This window comes from Seriola dumerili, unplaced genomic scaffold (genome assembly GCF_002260705.1).
Source record: "Seriola dumerili isolate Sdu_G_001 unplaced genomic scaffold, Sdu_1.0 BDQW01000493.1, whole genome shotgun sequence".
In the NCBI taxonomy this organism is placed as follows: Eukaryota; Metazoa; Chordata; class Actinopteri; order Carangiformes; family Carangidae; genus Seriola; species Seriola dumerili.
Window position 1 is genome coordinate 316,150 of NW_019174748.1, and position 17,168 is coordinate 333,317.

Below are 17,168 nucleotides of genomic sequence, written 5' to 3' on the forward strand. Positions count from 1 at the left end.
TGTGTGTGTGTGTGTGTGTGTGTGTGTGTGTGTAGGAGTCCTTCCAGGTGTGTGTGTTGGCGGTGGGCTCAGTCCTCCAGCTGGTTGATCAGGTGATGACCTCTGAACTCAGAAATGGATTCGCTGTCATCAGGTAACACCAGCAGCTCCTTGTGCTGCATTCAGGTGCTGCTCACTTTAATCACATGAACACAAGATCAGATCCAGACATCACAGTAACACACCTGTTTCCCTCAGACCTCCAGGTCATCATGCTCAGGCCAACCAGGCCAACGGTTTCTGTGTTTTCAACAACGTGGCAATTGCAGCTCGATACGCTCAGACCACACACTCAGTCAGCAGGTAGGTGTGTGTGTGTGTGTGTGTGTGTGTGTGTGTGTGTGCGTGTGTGTGTGTGTGTGTGTGTGTGTGTGTGTGTGGTGATAGAAGGTGGAGACAGTCATGTAGTTCAGGGTTTAACTGAATAAAAGCACAGACTGATGAACTGTCAGGACAGAAACACCTTACTGTCTCAGGTTGAGCTAAAACAAGCTCTTTATCACCTGTAAATTATGCTTAATGATTAATTAGTGTCTGATTTATTGATTGGTTTATGCAGATACAGGTGTTATAGTTCTGTTTTTCTGACACTGATATATACTGATAATACTGAATATTAATCCATGTTTTCATTCAGGAGGTGTAAATAAAATGAGATGCTTTTAAAGAATCTTTATTGTTCTTATATTATCAGTTTTCTAACCAACATACATTACCTGTCTTCTCCTGACATATATTGTTAAACATCACATGAATAAATGATGTACATTATAAAAATGTTGATTTCACCAGCACCGACTTCTTTCAGAGGTCTTGTTGTTCACATGACGCTTTAATGATGTACGTGTGTGTGTGTGTGTGTGTGTGTGTGTGTGTGTGTGTGTCAGGGTGTTGATAGTGGACTGGGATGTTCATCATGGTCAGGGGATCCAGTACCAGTTCCAGGAGGACCCTAGGTAAACAGCTCCTCTCCATCTTCTGTCTGTCACAAACTTTACAGACGTTTCTGTTGTTATAACACACCCCAACACCTCCCCCCTCCCTCCCCCTCCCTCCCCAGCGTCCTGTACTTTAGTGTCCATAGGTATGAGCAGGGCTCTTTCTGGCCCCACCTCCCAGAGTCTGACAGTCAATTTGTCGGTAGTGGACGAGGCGAAGGAAGAAACATCAACCTGCCCTGGAACCAGGTAAGTCCTCCTGTTCTCATGAGCTCTGGCTCCTGCTACAGTGAGAACATGTGATGCAATCAACAGGAAATCAGCTGGTCCTGTGAACGTCAGACGACAGGAAAGACAGCAAAGGCCGGAAAACATTAAAATTGAACTATTCATTAATTAAGTTAAAAAAAAAAGGACACAGGATCATAATCCATGTTTTTCTTCATGGTTCTTGGTGTTGAACAGACAAGAAACAGACAACATGTTTACTGTAAAAGACTCTCTTCACTTTTAAGGTTTCTTTGTGAGATCCAGTCCTGATGTGTCTGTTGTCTCTGTCTGAGTTTATTTATGTTAATTCAGTCATGACATTTTTATTTCATTGATTTACTACTTTATTCTGTTTTCTGTTTGTTTTTCTGTCTTGTGGATCCTGTTGCAGATGTTCAGGTGTAGTTGTGTTCCTTTTGCACTTCTGTCATATTTGCTCTGTGTTGTTCCTGTCCAATTTGACCTGTTAACACGCAGTTTTTATTTCTTCATCCTGCTGTGTGTGTGTGTGTGTGTGTGTGTGTGTGTGTGTGTGTGTGTGTGTGTGTGTGTGTGTGTGTGTCTGTGTGTCTGTGTGTCTGTGTGTGTGTCTGTGTGTGTGTGTGTGTGTGTGTGTTGTTCAGACAAGGATGACTGACGCTGATTACATCGCTGCTTTTCAACAACTGCTGCTGCCTGTAGCCTATGAGGTAACACACACACACACACACACACACACACAAAACACTACATGCATTAATGAGTGTTGTGTGTTCAGTTTCAGCCTCAGCTGGTTCTGGTCTCTGCTGGATTCGATGCTGCAGTCGGAGATGAGAAGGTACAAACAGCACAGACCTGAGCTCAGTGATTCTTACTGTTATTAGTGGGTTTATTGTTGGTAAACATTTCTCCTGTGTGTGTGTGTGTGTGTGTGTGTTCAGGGGGAGATGTGTGTGAGTCCTCAGTGTTTCCATGCTCTGACTCACATGTTGATGAGTTTGGCTGAAGGTCGACTCGTTCTCGCTCTCGAGGTAAAACTCTCTGTTTTTAATATCAGTGTGTGAGATGACAAGTTGTGTTTCATTGTGTGTGTGTGTGTTGTAATGAATGAATGCTGAGGTGTGGGTCGTCTTTGCACCGATCACCTCACACACCAGTTAATCTGTTCCAGTTCAGCTCTGATCAGGAACCTGAGATTCAGTCTGTCATTAGTCTTCAGACATGAGGAAGATCGTCTCTGCAGCATCAAACTGTCTGACTTTATCATGTTGATGATCCCGTTTCACCTGTGTGGATAAATACACTGATGATGTCAAATACACAGTGTTTCATGAGAGCAAACAGAGGTGTTACATTACTCTGAAGGACTGAATGTCAAAATAAAAGCTCTGAGCACTGGTTCATTTATTTTATCATTTCAGACTCTGTATAATGATTTTATGATATTTTTTAAAATGTATTCAATTCAAATTCAAAGAGATCCAGTTAGACACAGGATAATAATTTATGATAAAAATTATACATATGTTACATGTGTTATATATGTTATATAATGATATAATAATAATGTGTTCTTTTAGCATTTCATGGAAATGGCTGTAATAAGTAATAAGTACAGAACAGAGGACTTATTTCTCTGTCATCTCTCCCTTGTGTTTGTGTCACTCACACTCAGTGATTGGCTGAGTAGTGTCATGTGACCAGAGCTGTAAAGACTTGAAAGGCTGTGCTGGGTAACATGATTCTCTGTGTGTGTGTGTGTGTGTGTGTGTGTGTGTGTGTGTGTGTGTGTGTGTGTGTGTGTGTGTGTGTGTGTGTGTGTGTGTGTGTGTGTGTGTGTGTGTGTGTGTGTGTGTGTGTAGGGAGGTTATAACCTGCAGTCCACAGCAGAGGGCGCTGCAGCCTGTGTCAGTGCTCTGCTGGGAGGAGCATGTCCTCCTCTGACTCCTCCCACAGCTCCATCTGACAGGTAACACCTGGCCCTGACCTTCCTCAGTCTGAGTACTGTTCACATTCAGAGTCCACATCTAGACCAGTTCACTATCCAAACATGCATTTCACATTGACCATCAGTGATGTTGGAAGATATGAGTCTATGGTAATGTTCATACCACAGCTATTAACGTGTTGCTGAGGTAACGAGAACTGAACCCCCTGTAACTCATGTCTGACCTGCAGTGGTTTAACCTCTCACCTGTCTGCAGCAACGTACAGGTGAATCACTTCCTACTGAGCATGTCCTAACTACCTGTCTCTCTCAGTGCTCTGCAGTCCATCTCCCAGACAGTCACTGCTCTGTATCCACACTGGGCCTCTCTACAAGTACTGGGTGAGACACACATACAAGCACGCACACACACACGCACATGCGGTTTTCAAGTCTGTTTAGTTTGTGAATTACTGTCATATCGGAAACTATTAGCACAGTTTCACACCACATGATGTTTCCATCTGGAATTGCAGATTTGGCCTCTGGAGGGCTGGGAGCTGAGCTGTCTAACATTTACTCAGCTTTTTTCTCTGATAACTTCAGATCCAGACGCCTGATGACTAAAATCCTTCATCTGGTTAAAATATATAGTTGAAAACCACCAAGGTGTAAAAAGTGTATGTGGCTTCAATTTTGAGCTTCTGGCAAGCAACCACAGCACCGACACATGAGGATATGATGTCATTGATAGGTGACCAATGACGCATACTGTTACCATGATTAAAATCACAGATTTCTCTGGTTTGAGAATTGATGGAAACATTTGGTGTAATGTCAGAACACAACTCAACAACATACAGAACATAGGTCAAGTTGTTTTTAGACATTTTAATTGAAATTTACACATTATAACTTTAAATACCTTATTTATTTTAGAAATTTATGGAACTTATCCATAAATGTAAATGTATTAAGACAACCCTTATTGGTGGTTTTTATGAAAGAATGAGCTCTATACTGCAAATCACTGAATTATGTGGAACAGAAAGCAGCAAAAACTACTGAACATAGTGGATATCTTTCAATTATTAGAAGAATCACCTTAAATATGTTATTTATTTTCTATTTGTATAATTTTTTTTTCCTTCTCAATTTGTACTGATTGTCGCTCTTTACATGGGGCTCTGTTTTCTGAAGAGTTTGCTACTAATAAATCACTTGCCATATATTGTTGTACATTTTCTACTTCAATAAAAAAAAAAACAAAGTTTGGGAATTTCTCTCTTCCTGTTTCCTGTGCAGAAGGCAGCTCATTGGCTGAAGGCAGAGTCATCAGAGCAACAACCAATGAGGAGAGCACAAAGCAGAACAGCCCCGCCCCCTCTGTTGCCACGACAACAGGTCTGGTTTATGATGAGAGGATGATGGAGCACCTGAACATGTGGGACAGGTGAGTCATCTGCTGCTGTGATGTCATGGAAGTGATGATGTAATTAACATTAATGATATCAAACAGGCATCATCCTGAACAGCCTCAGAGGATCTCCAAGATCTTCTCCAGACATCAGCAGCTGGGATTGGTCGATCGTTGCCAACGGATACCAGCTCGCTTAGCAACAGAGGAGGAGCTGACCATGTGTCACAGGTACATTCACTTTAACACACTGATCCACTGTGAGTTTACCTGTTCCTGATCCACAGTCAGTTTACGTGTGTGTGTGTGTGTGTGTGTGTGTGTGTTCAGTGTGCAGCACATTGAGCAGATGAGAGCCACAGCAGTGATGAAGCCCAGAGATCTGCACAAACTAGGCGAAGAGTTCAACTCAATCTACATCAACAACCAGAGCTTCAAGTCTGCTCAGCTGTCTGCTGGGAGCTGCTTCAGTGCTGTGGAGAGGATCCTGAGAGGACAGGTAAACCAGACCCTGATGGTCTAAACAGCTGTAAACCAGTTCCTGATATCCTGAGTTTACTGTTCAAGTGTCCTTACAGTTGTCCTCTCTATAGGTGAGTAATGGTGTGGCCATCGTCCGGCCTCCTGGTCATCATGCAGAGAGAGACTCTCCTTGTGGTTTCTGCTTCTTCAACACCGCTGCACTCGTCGCTCGCCATGCCCAGAAAATCTCCCATCATGCACCGTTGAGAGTCCTCATCCTGGACTGGGATGTTCACCACGGCAACGGGACACAGCACATGTTCGAGGATGACGACAGGTGAGGAGGAGGAGAAGGAAGAGTATGTGATGTGAAGTGAATTCATTTAAGTGGTGATGGACTCTCTTGCTGTCTCCAGCGTTCTGTACATCTCCCTCCATCGCTATGACAATGGGACATTCTTCCCGTCTTCAGAGGATGCTGCCCCCGACCGTGTGGGCGTGGCCAGAGGGGCGGGGTTTAATGTCAATGTGGCATGGAGTGGAGGAAGAATGGGTGACTCTGACTACCTTGCTGCTTTTCACCACGTTGTCATGCCAATCGCTACCGAGGTAACAACACACACACACACACACACACACACACACACACACACACAGACAGTGATTAGAAGTGACATGTCCTGTGATTGGTCTGGCCTCTCTCTGCAGTTTAACCCTGGTCTGGTTCTGGTGTCGGCTGGGTTCGATGCAGCTCGGGGGGATCCGCTAGGTGGATATAATGTGACCCCGGAGGGATATGCCCACCTTACACACCTGCTGATGTCACTGGCTGGGGGGAGGGTCCTACTCATCCTGGAGGTGAGTCGTGATGTTCTGTGATTTTACAAAGTGAAGAGAATTCATGTAAAACAAACTGTGGTGTAGTGAAGTCAACAGCTGTTTAAAAAGAGCTAGTTTAAAGTTCAGTTCATAACGATGAAAATGATCTAGTTCACGTTCATTTGTTCCATTTTTTAAAATAAATAGGCCGCTATTCTCTTTCAATAGAACCTCCTTCTACCCATCCATCACAAGCCCCAAATCATTGCAACTCCCAAACTAAATGAATTATTGTATACACTGAAGAATCACAGACATGAGTTACATTTAAAATCCGTATATAAATATAATCCTTCTGAGTCTTCACTTGTCTGTCTTCATAAAACTGCTTCAAATGCTCAAACAAACTGGCTTCAGCAGTAGTAGATGCGTCTGTACTGTACCGTCTATGCTGCTAGCACTAGCCATGCTGGGCCGTGTCTATGGAGGCGTCATGCGGCGTGCCGTAATACTCGTAAAACGTGAGCGGCCGTTCACGTTCACGTTCATCATTTGTAAACTGATTCATTCAGTTCGGCGTTCACAAAAAATACGAATGTGTTCAATGAATGCCGTTCATGGACAACACTGCCATTGACAGTTGTCTGAGTATCATGAGCTGATCACAGCTCCTGTTTAGGAGACAGTTTGACTACATGTGAACAGATATAAGTTAAAAATACACAGGACTCTAACTCACTGAGTCTGCAACATTATATTTCCTGTTTACATCCCTCAAAGCACAAGGGGCACCATAGTTTTCAAAACTAAGACAAAGAACAATAAAAGGTGAACAACATCCGTTGATATAAACTCTTTGTTGCTGTAAAAGAGATGACTGACACTGACTCTCTCTTATGAGTCACACACACAGATTTGACCTGTGTTCAAACCTGTGGACATAAAAACTGAACTACATTCAACTGTGCTGTAGAACTGTCTTTAACATGCAGAGCACCACTCACATGTAAGCTGGTGAGGTTAGTGACCCTGCCCCCCTGTGGGCTGACCTGTCTGTCTCTCTTCAGGGAGGCTACAACCTGTCATCCATCTCTGACTCCATGGCAATGTGCACCAGCGTGTTGCTAGGAGACCCTCCTCCATCCCTGGTGACTCCCTTCCCCCCTCCCCATCACAGTGCCGTGGCGTCGATCAATGAGGTTATCCGACACCACGCCCCCTACTGGAGGTCCCTGAGGATACACAGTAAGGACAGGATTTTTTAAAAATTTTTTTATCTTATTCTATTTAATTTTTTGTTTGTTTGTTTTTTAAATTTGTTTTATTTAATTATATAGTACTCCATTGGCTCCTATTTTTATTTTATTAAAAACTTGACTCGTCTTTTAGTCACAGAGTCTGTTCGGGCTTCCTTGCCATCCCCGAAGCATCGTGGGAAACGTAGTTCTAAAGGAAAAGGCAGGAAGTCAGAGCAGAGAACCTCAGACAAACCTCCGCTACCCCCCACAGGACCAGGGGACACCACGGTAATACTCTATGAAAGGTCAGATGTCAGAGAATAAAGTCAACATGATGAAATCAGATCATATGACTGTGTGTCTATCTGATGTTTTCGTCCAATCAGATAGAGCGCAATCTGGACCAACTCACTGAGGGACTGGCCAGTTTGGACATCAGTCAGACCTCAGCCAATCACACTCCTGCTACATCCACTCCAGTGGGCGGGGCCAGGCCGAAGGTACGCCTGAGCCCAGAGAAGGTTACCTGTGAAGGTGAAGTGAAGGCGGAGTCTAATGCAGCCACACCTGAGAAGAGCCAATCAGCAGACAGCACACCATCTCAGACTCAGGTGAGTTAATTCCCATTTTCATTCAGGTGTTTTATTTATCTTCTTATCACAGCTGTCACCACCTTAGTTTCCATGGTTACAGGTGTTTTCTGAACCTAGGGGTACAGGTACCCCTTGTATTGTTACTGTAACTGTTTTATAAATTATTTGATGACTTATTGGTTTATCTCGTTAACTGTTTGCAGACTGTTGCCATGGCAGCGTCAGAGTTGGCTGCTATTGGTGACGAGGCTGCTGGTGGAGCGGGGATGGAGGGTGAGGCAGAGGGAGCGTGTGGTTGGTCGAGGCCTGAGATGAATGTGGAGCTGCTGTGTGGAGGACAGACAGACGGAGTCAGGAAATACATCATATGATTGGTTCTTTGATTCTGAGCAGATGAGTCTGAATTTCTCACCTGTCTCTGTCTCACCTCTGTCTCTGTCTCTGTCTTCAGTCTACTCTGTATGTGGTCGACCCTCTGTCCTGGTGTCCTCACCTGGATGCCGTTAAGCCCCTCCCCCCCTCGAATATAGACGTCCACCTGCCGTGTCAGGACTGTGGCTCCGATGCTGAGAACTGGATCTGTCTCACCTGCTACCAGGTCACCTGACTTACCTGTTCATCACATACAGTTGTAATTAATCAAATTAAACACCACTCTGGACTCTTTCAGCCTCTGTAGGTCCGAGGCTCCTGTGCCTGTTTCCCACTGTGATCCAGTATCAGGTCATTTTTCACTGCTACAGCTGATTTTCTCACTCTTTCTTTGTGTGTGTGTGTGTGTGTGTGTGCGTGTGTGCGCGTGCAGGTGTTCTGTGGTCGTTATGTTAATGAACACATGGTGACTCACGGTGCTGTGTCTGAACACCCGATGGTTCTGAGCTTCTCTGATCTCTCTGTGTGGTGTTACCTGTGTGAGGCCTACGTACACAACCAGGTAAGAGCCACTCTGTGCATGTTGTGTGAGAGACGCAGTGAGACCCCGTTGACACTTCAAGCGTCTGGTATCAGATCTTATCAGATCAAATCAGATCTGGCCTCAGTCACATCTCTGTGTCTCTGTTGGTCAGATCATGAATCTTGTTTTCGGTCTACATGTGGATCAGGGTCAGTCCTCCGACAGTCCAGGAGGAGCTAGTGATGCACCTGAAGCTCTGTTCTGACCTACATCAGTTTAGTTACCACAGTGACAGAGTAGCAGCGAACTAACAACTACGCTCCACAAAAATGGGGGCTCTGGCTCTCACTGATCATTCAGATGAACTGATCAGGGATCAGATCAACTCATTCTTTAATGAGACAAGGTTTGTGTGATGACGAAGACAGAGGACACAGACTGTGTGAGGAGTAGGAGGAGGGAGGACAGATGTTTGATCCATTAACACATGGAGAGACTGAAGGTCTGAGAGTCAGTGAATACACAGCTTCACCTTCACTTGCTGTGACATTGAAGTGACGGAGGCATCAGTCAATATGAAGCTGCTCTACCCTTCTGTGTTTGACTGATGACGTCACTACAGACAAGCAGCTGATGACCCCTGATACTAAACATGTGATTTCATCTTTTCTCTGTTCAGATTCTGTTTGAGGCTAAAAACGCTGCTCACTGTGCCAAGTTTGGAGAGGAGATCCCTCCATGGAGCTAAGGAGGAGGACGAGACAGATGCCGGTATTTGTTTTTCTCTCTTTTTCAATCTCTCTTCCTTCAGCAGCATGTGATTGGACAGTCGCCATGGAAACCAGCAGAAGTGGTGCTTTGTGGGAAACGTAGTTGAATCTCTCTACGGTGTCTCACAACTGCCAAAAAACAAACTCATGCAAAAGCAGAAGATGTTTTTATATTTTTAACTGCAGATCGGTGTTGGTCTTAATCATTTTCGTTGTCGTCATCGTCATCAGCAGCAGCAGGTTGTTGGTTCAATTCCCTGAAAATGTGACCAAGCACCAGCAGACTCCGGACTTTTTATGTTGAAAGTTTATTGGACATCAGAGACACGTTGAATATTGAGTTTTTCTCGGGAGGACATCAGTTTAAGTTCAGACTGGTGATGATGTGACTGAGGCCACGCCCACAAGCAGCGGCACATTAACAGAAACAAAACAAAAGAACAGAAATCTGTTTTCATCTCTTTTTATCATTTATTTCTGTCTGTTGTAAATATTTGTAATGTACCTTTAACTGATCACAACATTAAAAAAGTTAATCACATCAAAGTCTAAATAAATAAATAAGATAAGATGACTGAGGCCTGAAAACATATGCACCTCCATAACAACAACAGTTAACACAGAGGAAACAAGTCTCCACACACACACACACACACACACAGAAAGGTTATCTCATAGTAACGTTCACATCACCTGCTCAATCGTCTTTGACTTTGAAAGTTGAATTCAGAAGCTTCTGATTGGTTCAGATATTTAGTCAAAACATCAGAGTTGATGCTGCAGGATGTTGATGTGATGATGTTCACATATTAACAATCTGTTTTAATTCAGATGTTTTTAACAAAAGCAGGTTTAAAATGTTTCCTCACTTAAGGTGTATTTGATTTCTCCACATGAGTCTGAAGATTTCTGCAGTGAATCAGGATAAAAGCAGTTTCTGTGTTTGAGGTGCATTTGATTTGACTGTGTCAGACAGTGTTGGGTGGTGATTAGATGTTGTCTGTGCTGTGCAATACTCTGTTCTTTTTTCTGTTTTATTATGATTAAACCTGTTTGTACGGACTGTTGTTTCCTGCCTTGTTTTCTTCCTTTCCTTGATGTTCAATCTCAGCAGCAGCTAATGAATCTTAAATTCATCTCGCTGTTTTATCAGGAAAACAACTTTATCGATTACGAAACCTCAATATTCAAACACCACAGTTCTCTCAGAGATGATTATTAAAAACATCTATAAATGTTTGTTACTGATGTCCATGGAAACTTAAGTGTCTGTGGCTAGAACTGCAACAGATTTAGAGATTGTTGTTAAAACCAGATCATCATCCGTTGATGAAGACAAATAGACGTGGGTGAAAGCAAGAGTTGTACTCATATATTTAATAATTGAGTCACTGATGTTTTAATGTGTAATTAACGTTTTACTGCTGTAATTTAAACTGATGGTTTATATTTAAATGTCTGCTCTGTTAAATGTAAACTATTATATTATTGTTTTAAAGTTTATTATATCAAGACAATGGAATTTCAGAGGAAACCAGTAACTGGAGCTCAGATTAATGTGCAGTAAAAAGTACAAGATGTAGGTAAGTGATGTCCGCAGGCAATGTGGTACTTCAGTATTTGAGTAAATAGCCAGAGCTTCAAAACAAAGTTACAAAGAGCTTCACAATAAAATTTGATCATTCAAGTCAAAATATCCAAAATATAAAAAGCCAAAATAATCCTGTGAAGGTTTCAGATGTGGCTCTGACACCAGAGTCCTCTGACAGTCTGAGCAGCAGAGAAGGAAAAATCTGTCTTATACTGCAAAGAGCCCGGATCCTACATTTCCAATGATGAACAGACGTCTTTAAACGCCACACCTGCAGTTCGTAGCACAGTCCGGATGGTATGATGTCACTGTGACGTCACCAGACCTCAGAATAAGGAAAATCAGCGGAGTGGCCCTTTAACAACTAGACTTTACTGTAGTTCCCGGCTCCGTCTGCAGGTGGCACAGTGACGGAGCTGCGTCAACTGAAACGTCACAACATATTTTATTGGAAATGAAACGGAGTTGATGAAGCGCGCGAGTCAGAGCTGAATGTTTGTCCTCTAAACGCCCGCGAGGAAATTCGAGGCGGTTTTAGTATCCACATCCGGGGCTGCAGACCCTCCCTCCTCCTCCTCCTCCTCCTCTCCATCCTCTCCTCCGCCTGCATCCTCCCACCCTGCAGACCGACAGACAGGAGGACCTCCTCCAGCTTCAGGTTTGTTTCTTCTTCTCTCGTATCACAGATGATGTTTTTTTTACCGGATACAGCGGGCGCGTCCTGATAGATAGTGTTTATCTAACTGTGTGTGTGTGTGTGTGTGTGTGTGTGTGTGTGTGTGTGTGTGTGTGATGACGTAACCGTCGGTACCGTGTTTATGTTTTGATTTCTGTTTGTTATCGGACGCTGATTGGCTGCCACGCGTTCACTGCAGCTCATCCGGACACTTCACTTCAGAGAGACATTTTTTTTTATTTTTCAACTCTCTTCATGTTAAGGTCAATTTTGAACTTACTATGTGTGAAAAAAGAAAATATTACACTCAACTAATTAATAAAAACACCAACAAACCCCCCCCCATAATAAAAAATATTACATAGATATGTACACAAATGTTTGCATATATGCAAATATCTAACCTATTTTAACAAAATCTGAACACTGAAGATATCCCAGTTGAGATGTTTCCTACTAGTTTTCCATCGTACTGGTCTGGTGTGAGTAAACCTGCAGAAACCCTGAGTGTACTCATCATAGGGTAGATGTATTAAAATAATCCAATAATGTCTGTGATCCTCTCTCTCTTTCTCTCTCTCTCAGTCATGTCGGTGTCGCCCGCCCTCACCGACCTCTCTCGTCTCTATCAGACGGAGTTTGTTCGCAGCGCCCGGGCGGTCGGTGTCCTCTGGGCCATCTGTACGCTCTGCTTCGCCATCATCCAGGTGGTCGTCCTGGTGCAGCCGTCCTGGATTGGCACCACAGACACCCGGCACCCGGGGGCGCCCAGTGGCACCCTGGGACTTTTTGAGGTGAGAGCAGACACACGGAGAGACAAACTGTTTCCTCTGGACCTTCTCATGGTCTCAGGAAAATTAAGATATTCTGTGTGGTCACATTTTATCACCTGTAACCTTAACCTGTCTGTCTGTATGTCAGGTGTGTGTGGAGTCAGACTGGCCTGTCCCAGACTGTCGTGGTGGTCTGTCCAGTCTGTCTCCTCTTCCGTCCTTCCAGTCCGTGGCGGTGTTGGTGGGCGTGTCCCTGTGGGCGGTGTGGACCAGCGTCCTCTGTCTCTGCCTCTTCCGGTTCTGCAGCGCCGCAACTGTCTACAAGATCTGCGCCTGGCTGCAGCTCACTGCAGGTCAGAGATACTAGTTGGTTGTTCTACTGGTACTGCTGGTACTGGACCAGTAACACAGACACTGCTGGTCAGTCAGTACTGCTAGTCCTAGTGGTTCTACTGGTACTGCTGGTACCTCTGGTGCTGTTGGTGCTGTGGGTTCTGTTGTACTGGACAGTAAAATGTGAATTTGTCGGCAAGAAGTTTTTGTGTGTCAGTGGCAAAGACTCATGGGAGCTGTAGTTAAATTTTAGCTAACATCATAATAATTATTCCTGGTTGAAAAGTCGAGGAGGTTCTGTTCAGTTTAATAGTAGAACCTTGTTTGTCTCAGTGTGGACAGAAAACACAACGACTGATGGACACACAAAGGGGTGGAGCTTCAGTATGTAATATGGCAACTCTCTCTCTCTCTCTCTCTCCCTCCCCCAGGTTTCTGTCTGGCGTTGGCCTGTCTTCTGTTTCCAGATTCGTGGGAGAGTCCAGAGATGAGAGCTCTGTGTGGAGACTCGGTGAGTGATGAACAGTCATGTCAAATTCAAATTCAAGGAAGCTTTATTGACATGACCGTAGTCAGACACAGCATTGTCAAAGCAGACTGCATAAGGCTGCATCACAGTGAAAAAGTACAAACACATTGATACAACAGCATCAACAATACTCTGCAAAAGGGAGGACGTCAAACACATATGTGTGTATATGTATGTGTGTGTGTGTGTATATGTGTGTGTGTGTGTGTGTGTGTGTGTGTGTGTAATATGGCAAGTAAAGACACACTCTGCTGCGAGGCTGCAGCTCTCTCTGTGCTCTCCAAGCAATATTGGCAGTTTGTAAATGTTGGTCATGTGGTCGAATTGAGGATGTTTTTGTTTGAATTTTGGGAAATATTTTGTTCTGATTGGCTGGAATATGGTGTGTTTGGTTTGTTAGAAAGTGCAACTCTGTCGCCACTCTGTCTTCATTACACAGCTGGCAGCAGCGCTCCTCTTTGTCCTCCTCCATGACTTTTTGTATCGTCCTGTCTTTTTGGCCAGACTGTGTCCATGTCCTCTGTAGTTCTGTATCTACAGGTATTGATGACTCTGATCCTGTATTAATGGTATTGGTCCAGTACTGATGACTCTGATCCTGTTTTAATGGTATCGGTCTAGTACTGATGACTCTGATCCTGTAATAAGGGTATTGGTCCAGTATTGCTGGCTCTGACCCTGTGTTTGTCACTAGGTGGGCAGCTTCTCTCCAGGTAACTGTTCGGTCCACTGGGCATACATCCTGGCCATCCTGGGTGTCCTGGACGCCGCTATCTTGGCCACGTTAGCATTCGTCCTCGCCAACAGGCAGGATGCTCTGCTGCCACCAGACACCAAGGATGGTAAGGGAGGGGAGGGGCATTAATGTGAACTACACTGACAGAGCTTTAACTACAGGTTAGTAATGATTCTGTGTTTGTTACAGTGACCACAGGTCTGCTGATGTCAGCATGAGGTCACCAGGTGAGTCTCCTCTACTGTCTCTCTGTCTCTGTCACTCTTCACACATTTAACTCTCTTCTTCTTCTTTAGAGCTGTTTGGTCTTCACTTCTCCTCTTCATCCGTCATCATCATCACCAGAGGGGATACAGTCAATACCTAAATGAGTCAGAAGAATAAGAATGCAGCATTCCTCCTCCTCTCCTCTCATCATCCCCTGGTTACCTGGAGACTACATCCACCATAAGGCGCGTTTTGACCAAAAAGTACCTGAAAATTTCAGAACTTTTAGTTCCAGGTACTTTTCTTCAGGAACTAAAAGGTTCCTGTGGCCCATTGTTGTCTGTGTTTCCACTGCGGCCTAAAGTCCCAGGAAGATTATGCTAAATTATTACTTGACATTACATTATTCACAGCACTTTGAGGACATAACATGAACGAAAATACAGGATAAATTCATCCCGTATATATTCAATACAGGACACAGCATTTTATTTTCCAATATGGGACAATCCCGTATTATACATGACGCATGGCAACTCTAGCCACTCCGGTTGTTGTGGTCCTTTATTTTTTTTAAGTCCTTTTTCAGTTTTTTTTCCTTTTGCCGGACCTGTTTCGCGGTGTTGAAAATGTGTTTGCTCGCTTGCTCACTGCGGGGCTTTTAAACATGGTGAGTGAATTAAAACGCAGTGAGTACTCGACCAGTCAGAAATGTTCAGCACTGCACACCACAGCCACCAAAGTTCCTGAACCTTTGGAAAGTACTACCCCCCGACCAGGGACTTTTTTGGGGGTCGATTAATTACCCCAGAACTAAATTTAGACCCTGGTTCCTGCGGTTTAAACACGCATAGTTCCTCAAAAGGTTCCTGGTTCCTGGTGGTGGAAACGCGGCTTCAGTGTTGTCACAGTAAAGCGGTGAACGTGAAGACCTGCAGACAGTAGGGGGCCCCTCCTAGGGGAGAGGGGAGAGAGAGAGGAGGTGGTGTGATGCAGAAAAGGAGGGATAAGAGGAGGTGGAGGTGGAGGAGCAGAGCTTCAACATGGTGGCTCTGTAGTGAAGCCACTTAAACAGAAGCACAACGTGTTTTATAAAATCATTATTATCATTAACAGAGTTCATGGTGTCAAACTGTCAACAAATGGAGGGACTGAGCTGCAGCAGCTCTTTATAAGCCAGATCCCCTGTCTCCTTCACTAGTAATCTCACTAGTACTAATACTAACTTGTTTCAAACTAATGATTTCCTAAATGAAAACTAAACTTCAGTAAAGACTTGAATGATGTGAGTCAGTTCAGGTGTTTTTCTTTCTGTGTGCAGACGTGGAGAAATCTGTGTTTCACAGTGACTATACACAGTTCATAATGTGAGGGAAAAACCTGGATAGGCTAAGATAACATGTTATGTACTCAGTCAGATGTTACTGGTATGACATTTTACAATTTGACATGTGCTGTGCTATTTTGTGAAATGTAATTTAAAATCTTTAAGACTGACATAATCTTGACTTCATCAAGACTCAGGTTTGATCTTTCTCCATGTGACTGGGTCAGATATTAGTGTGCTAATGTTAGCTTTGGTTCAGTTAGCTACACAGTTTGTGTTGAAACTGTTCAAGTTTAGAAATAAAACTCATTAGCAAACACTGACATTAGAACGAGGTTAAGTTTGGATTTATTAACAGCTGCTGCAGCCGACGACCGAACCTTAAAAGAACAGATTCAATACATTCCTCTGAATCTCTTTTTTCACATGGATATTAGTTTGATCTCTGTTTAGCCTGGCTTAGCACAAATACTTGAAGCAGGAAGAAATTTCAGCCACCAGCAACATTAAAATGTTACAGCAAATGTTTCAAACAGTTAGCAACATGTATGATTTACATGCTGTGTCGTGTTAGCTGTCAGTTTGTCAACAGGGGTCAAAACCCAGTGACCTAGATACATAGCTCAAACTTTACAGATTGGTATCATTAGCTTTATCATCAGACGCGGATGCACTCTGTCTGATTTACAGGTTGTATCATGTCGGCGATGGCCAGTTAGCTTAGAGTTAGCTTTAGGTCCAGTTAGCTTAGAGTTAGCCTCTGGTTTAAGTTCGTATATAGCTTCAGATCCATTTAACTTCTGGGTCCACCTAGCTTAGAATTATTTTAAGATCCAGTTAGTGTCTGGGTCTAGTTAGCATAGCATTAACTTCTGAGTGCAGTTAGCATAGCATTAGCTTCAGGTCTAGCTAGCTTCTTAGTGTTAACCCCTGGCTCCTGGCTAGCTGACTACACAATGAACTGCTGATTAACTGGATTGCTAACATGCTTCCAATCTTTGTGCTAAGATAAGCTAACAAGATGAGATTGACCTGAAACATGACTCTGGAGTAGACAGAGTACAGGATAACTTATCTAAAATGTCAGCATGACTTTTGACCTTTAAGGCACATTAATTAAACATATTGTTCAGTTTTCCCTGCACTGACACTTCCAGGCTGAACATTTGTTTGTTGTTTATAGATAATGTTGCCTTGTTATTAGATTCAGTTGAACTGATTTTATTTTCATAGAGCATGTAGAACTGTATAGAACCACAATTTATCAAAGCATTTTGAAATCTGGAGATCGACATGTTTTTGAATTTGTTTAATGTGATCGTGTATCTGTGTTTTTCAAGTGTTTTTATGGCTACGTCTCTAGGTAAATAAACCATTAAGAATTTACATTTAGTCCCATTTTTTAACATTACTAATCAGTGTAAAGATATTTAATAAATGGTTTATAACAGGCTGTAATGCAGCTATAAGCAAATATTAAGAAATGTTTATGTGTGTAACTGTATATACCAGCAGTAGTAGGAGAGCAAGTGACTGCTTCTTCTGCTGCTATTGGTCTTCAGCGCTGTTGCCATAGAAACTGTTTGTTCGTGAGTATTTATTTTTATTGATACAATCTTAATAATTAGTTTGTTTTGCTGCAAATCAGG

General features: G+C 43.3%; 2 protein-coding genes across 4 annotated transcripts in view; both read left to right on the forward strand.

Annotated features, from left to right (window-relative positions):
- Positions 1–9,842, forward strand: part of hdac6 (histone deacetylase 6) — a 15,973-nt gene extending 6,131 nt beyond the window's left edge. For 2 of the 3 annotated variants that reach the window (XM_022763882.1, XM_022763884.1), the window contains 22 exons: positions 36–133; positions 238–342; positions 927–995; positions 1,100–1,226; positions 1,871–1,936; positions 2,005–2,064; positions 2,168–2,257; positions 3,089–3,195; positions 3,488–3,555; positions 4,459–4,606; positions 4,673–4,801; positions 4,901–5,069; positions 5,164–5,369; positions 5,449–5,641; positions 5,741–5,890; positions 6,919–7,096; positions 7,241–7,377; positions 7,476–7,700; positions 7,886–8,032; positions 8,134–8,280; positions 8,488–8,616; positions 9,257–9,842. In XM_022763882.1, coding sequence (XP_022619603.1) covers positions 36–133; positions 238–342; positions 927–995; positions 1,100–1,226; positions 1,871–1,936; positions 2,005–2,064; positions 2,168–2,257; positions 3,089–3,195; positions 3,488–3,555; positions 4,459–4,606; positions 4,673–4,801; positions 4,901–5,069; positions 5,164–5,369; positions 5,449–5,641; positions 5,741–5,890; positions 6,919–7,096; positions 7,241–7,377; positions 7,476–7,700; positions 7,886–8,032; positions 8,134–8,280; positions 8,488–8,616; positions 9,257–9,325 — 2,817 coding nt within the window. In that variant the 3' untranslated portion in view covers positions 9,326–9,842. The remainder of the gene's footprint in view (positions 1–35; positions 134–237; positions 343–926; positions 996–1,099; positions 1,227–1,870; positions 1,937–2,004; positions 2,065–2,167; positions 2,258–3,088; positions 3,196–3,487; positions 3,556–4,458; positions 4,607–4,672; positions 4,802–4,900; positions 5,070–5,163; positions 5,370–5,448; positions 5,642–5,740; positions 5,891–6,918; positions 7,097–7,240; positions 7,378–7,475; positions 7,701–7,885; positions 8,033–8,133; positions 8,281–8,487; positions 8,617–9,256) is intronic. The other variant, XM_022763883.1, reaches the window with a different exon arrangement.
- Positions 9,843–11,346: 1,504 nt separating this feature from the next.
- Positions 11,347–16,905, forward strand: LOC111235422 (lipoma HMGIC fusion partner-like 3 protein). The gene is made up of 7 exons (XM_022763885.1): positions 11,347–11,596; positions 12,200–12,408; positions 12,536–12,740; positions 13,152–13,231; positions 13,944–14,091; positions 14,175–14,212; positions 14,282–16,905. The coding sequence occupies exons 2-6, from the start codon at positions 12,202–12,204 to the stop codon at positions 14,201–14,203; spliced, it is 669 nt and encodes a 222-aa protein (XP_022619606.1). The 5' UTR covers positions 11,347–11,596; positions 12,200–12,201; the 3' UTR covers positions 14,204–14,212; positions 14,282–16,905.
- The last annotated feature ends 263 nt before the right edge of the window (positions 16,906–17,168 follow it).

Coding starts and splice junctions, on each gene's coding strand:
- LOC111235422 (XM_022763885.1), top strand. CDS start 12,202: ATGTCGGTGTCGCCCGCCCTCACCGACCTCTCTCGTCTCTATCAGACG. Junction 12,409..12,535: donor GCACCCTGGGACTTTTTGAG/GTGAGAGCAGAC, acceptor TCTGTATGTCAG/GTGTGTGTGGAGTCAGACTG. Junction 14,092..14,174: donor GCCACCAGACACCAAGGATG/GTAAGGGAGGGG, acceptor TGTTTGTTACAG/TGACCACAGGTCTGCTGATG.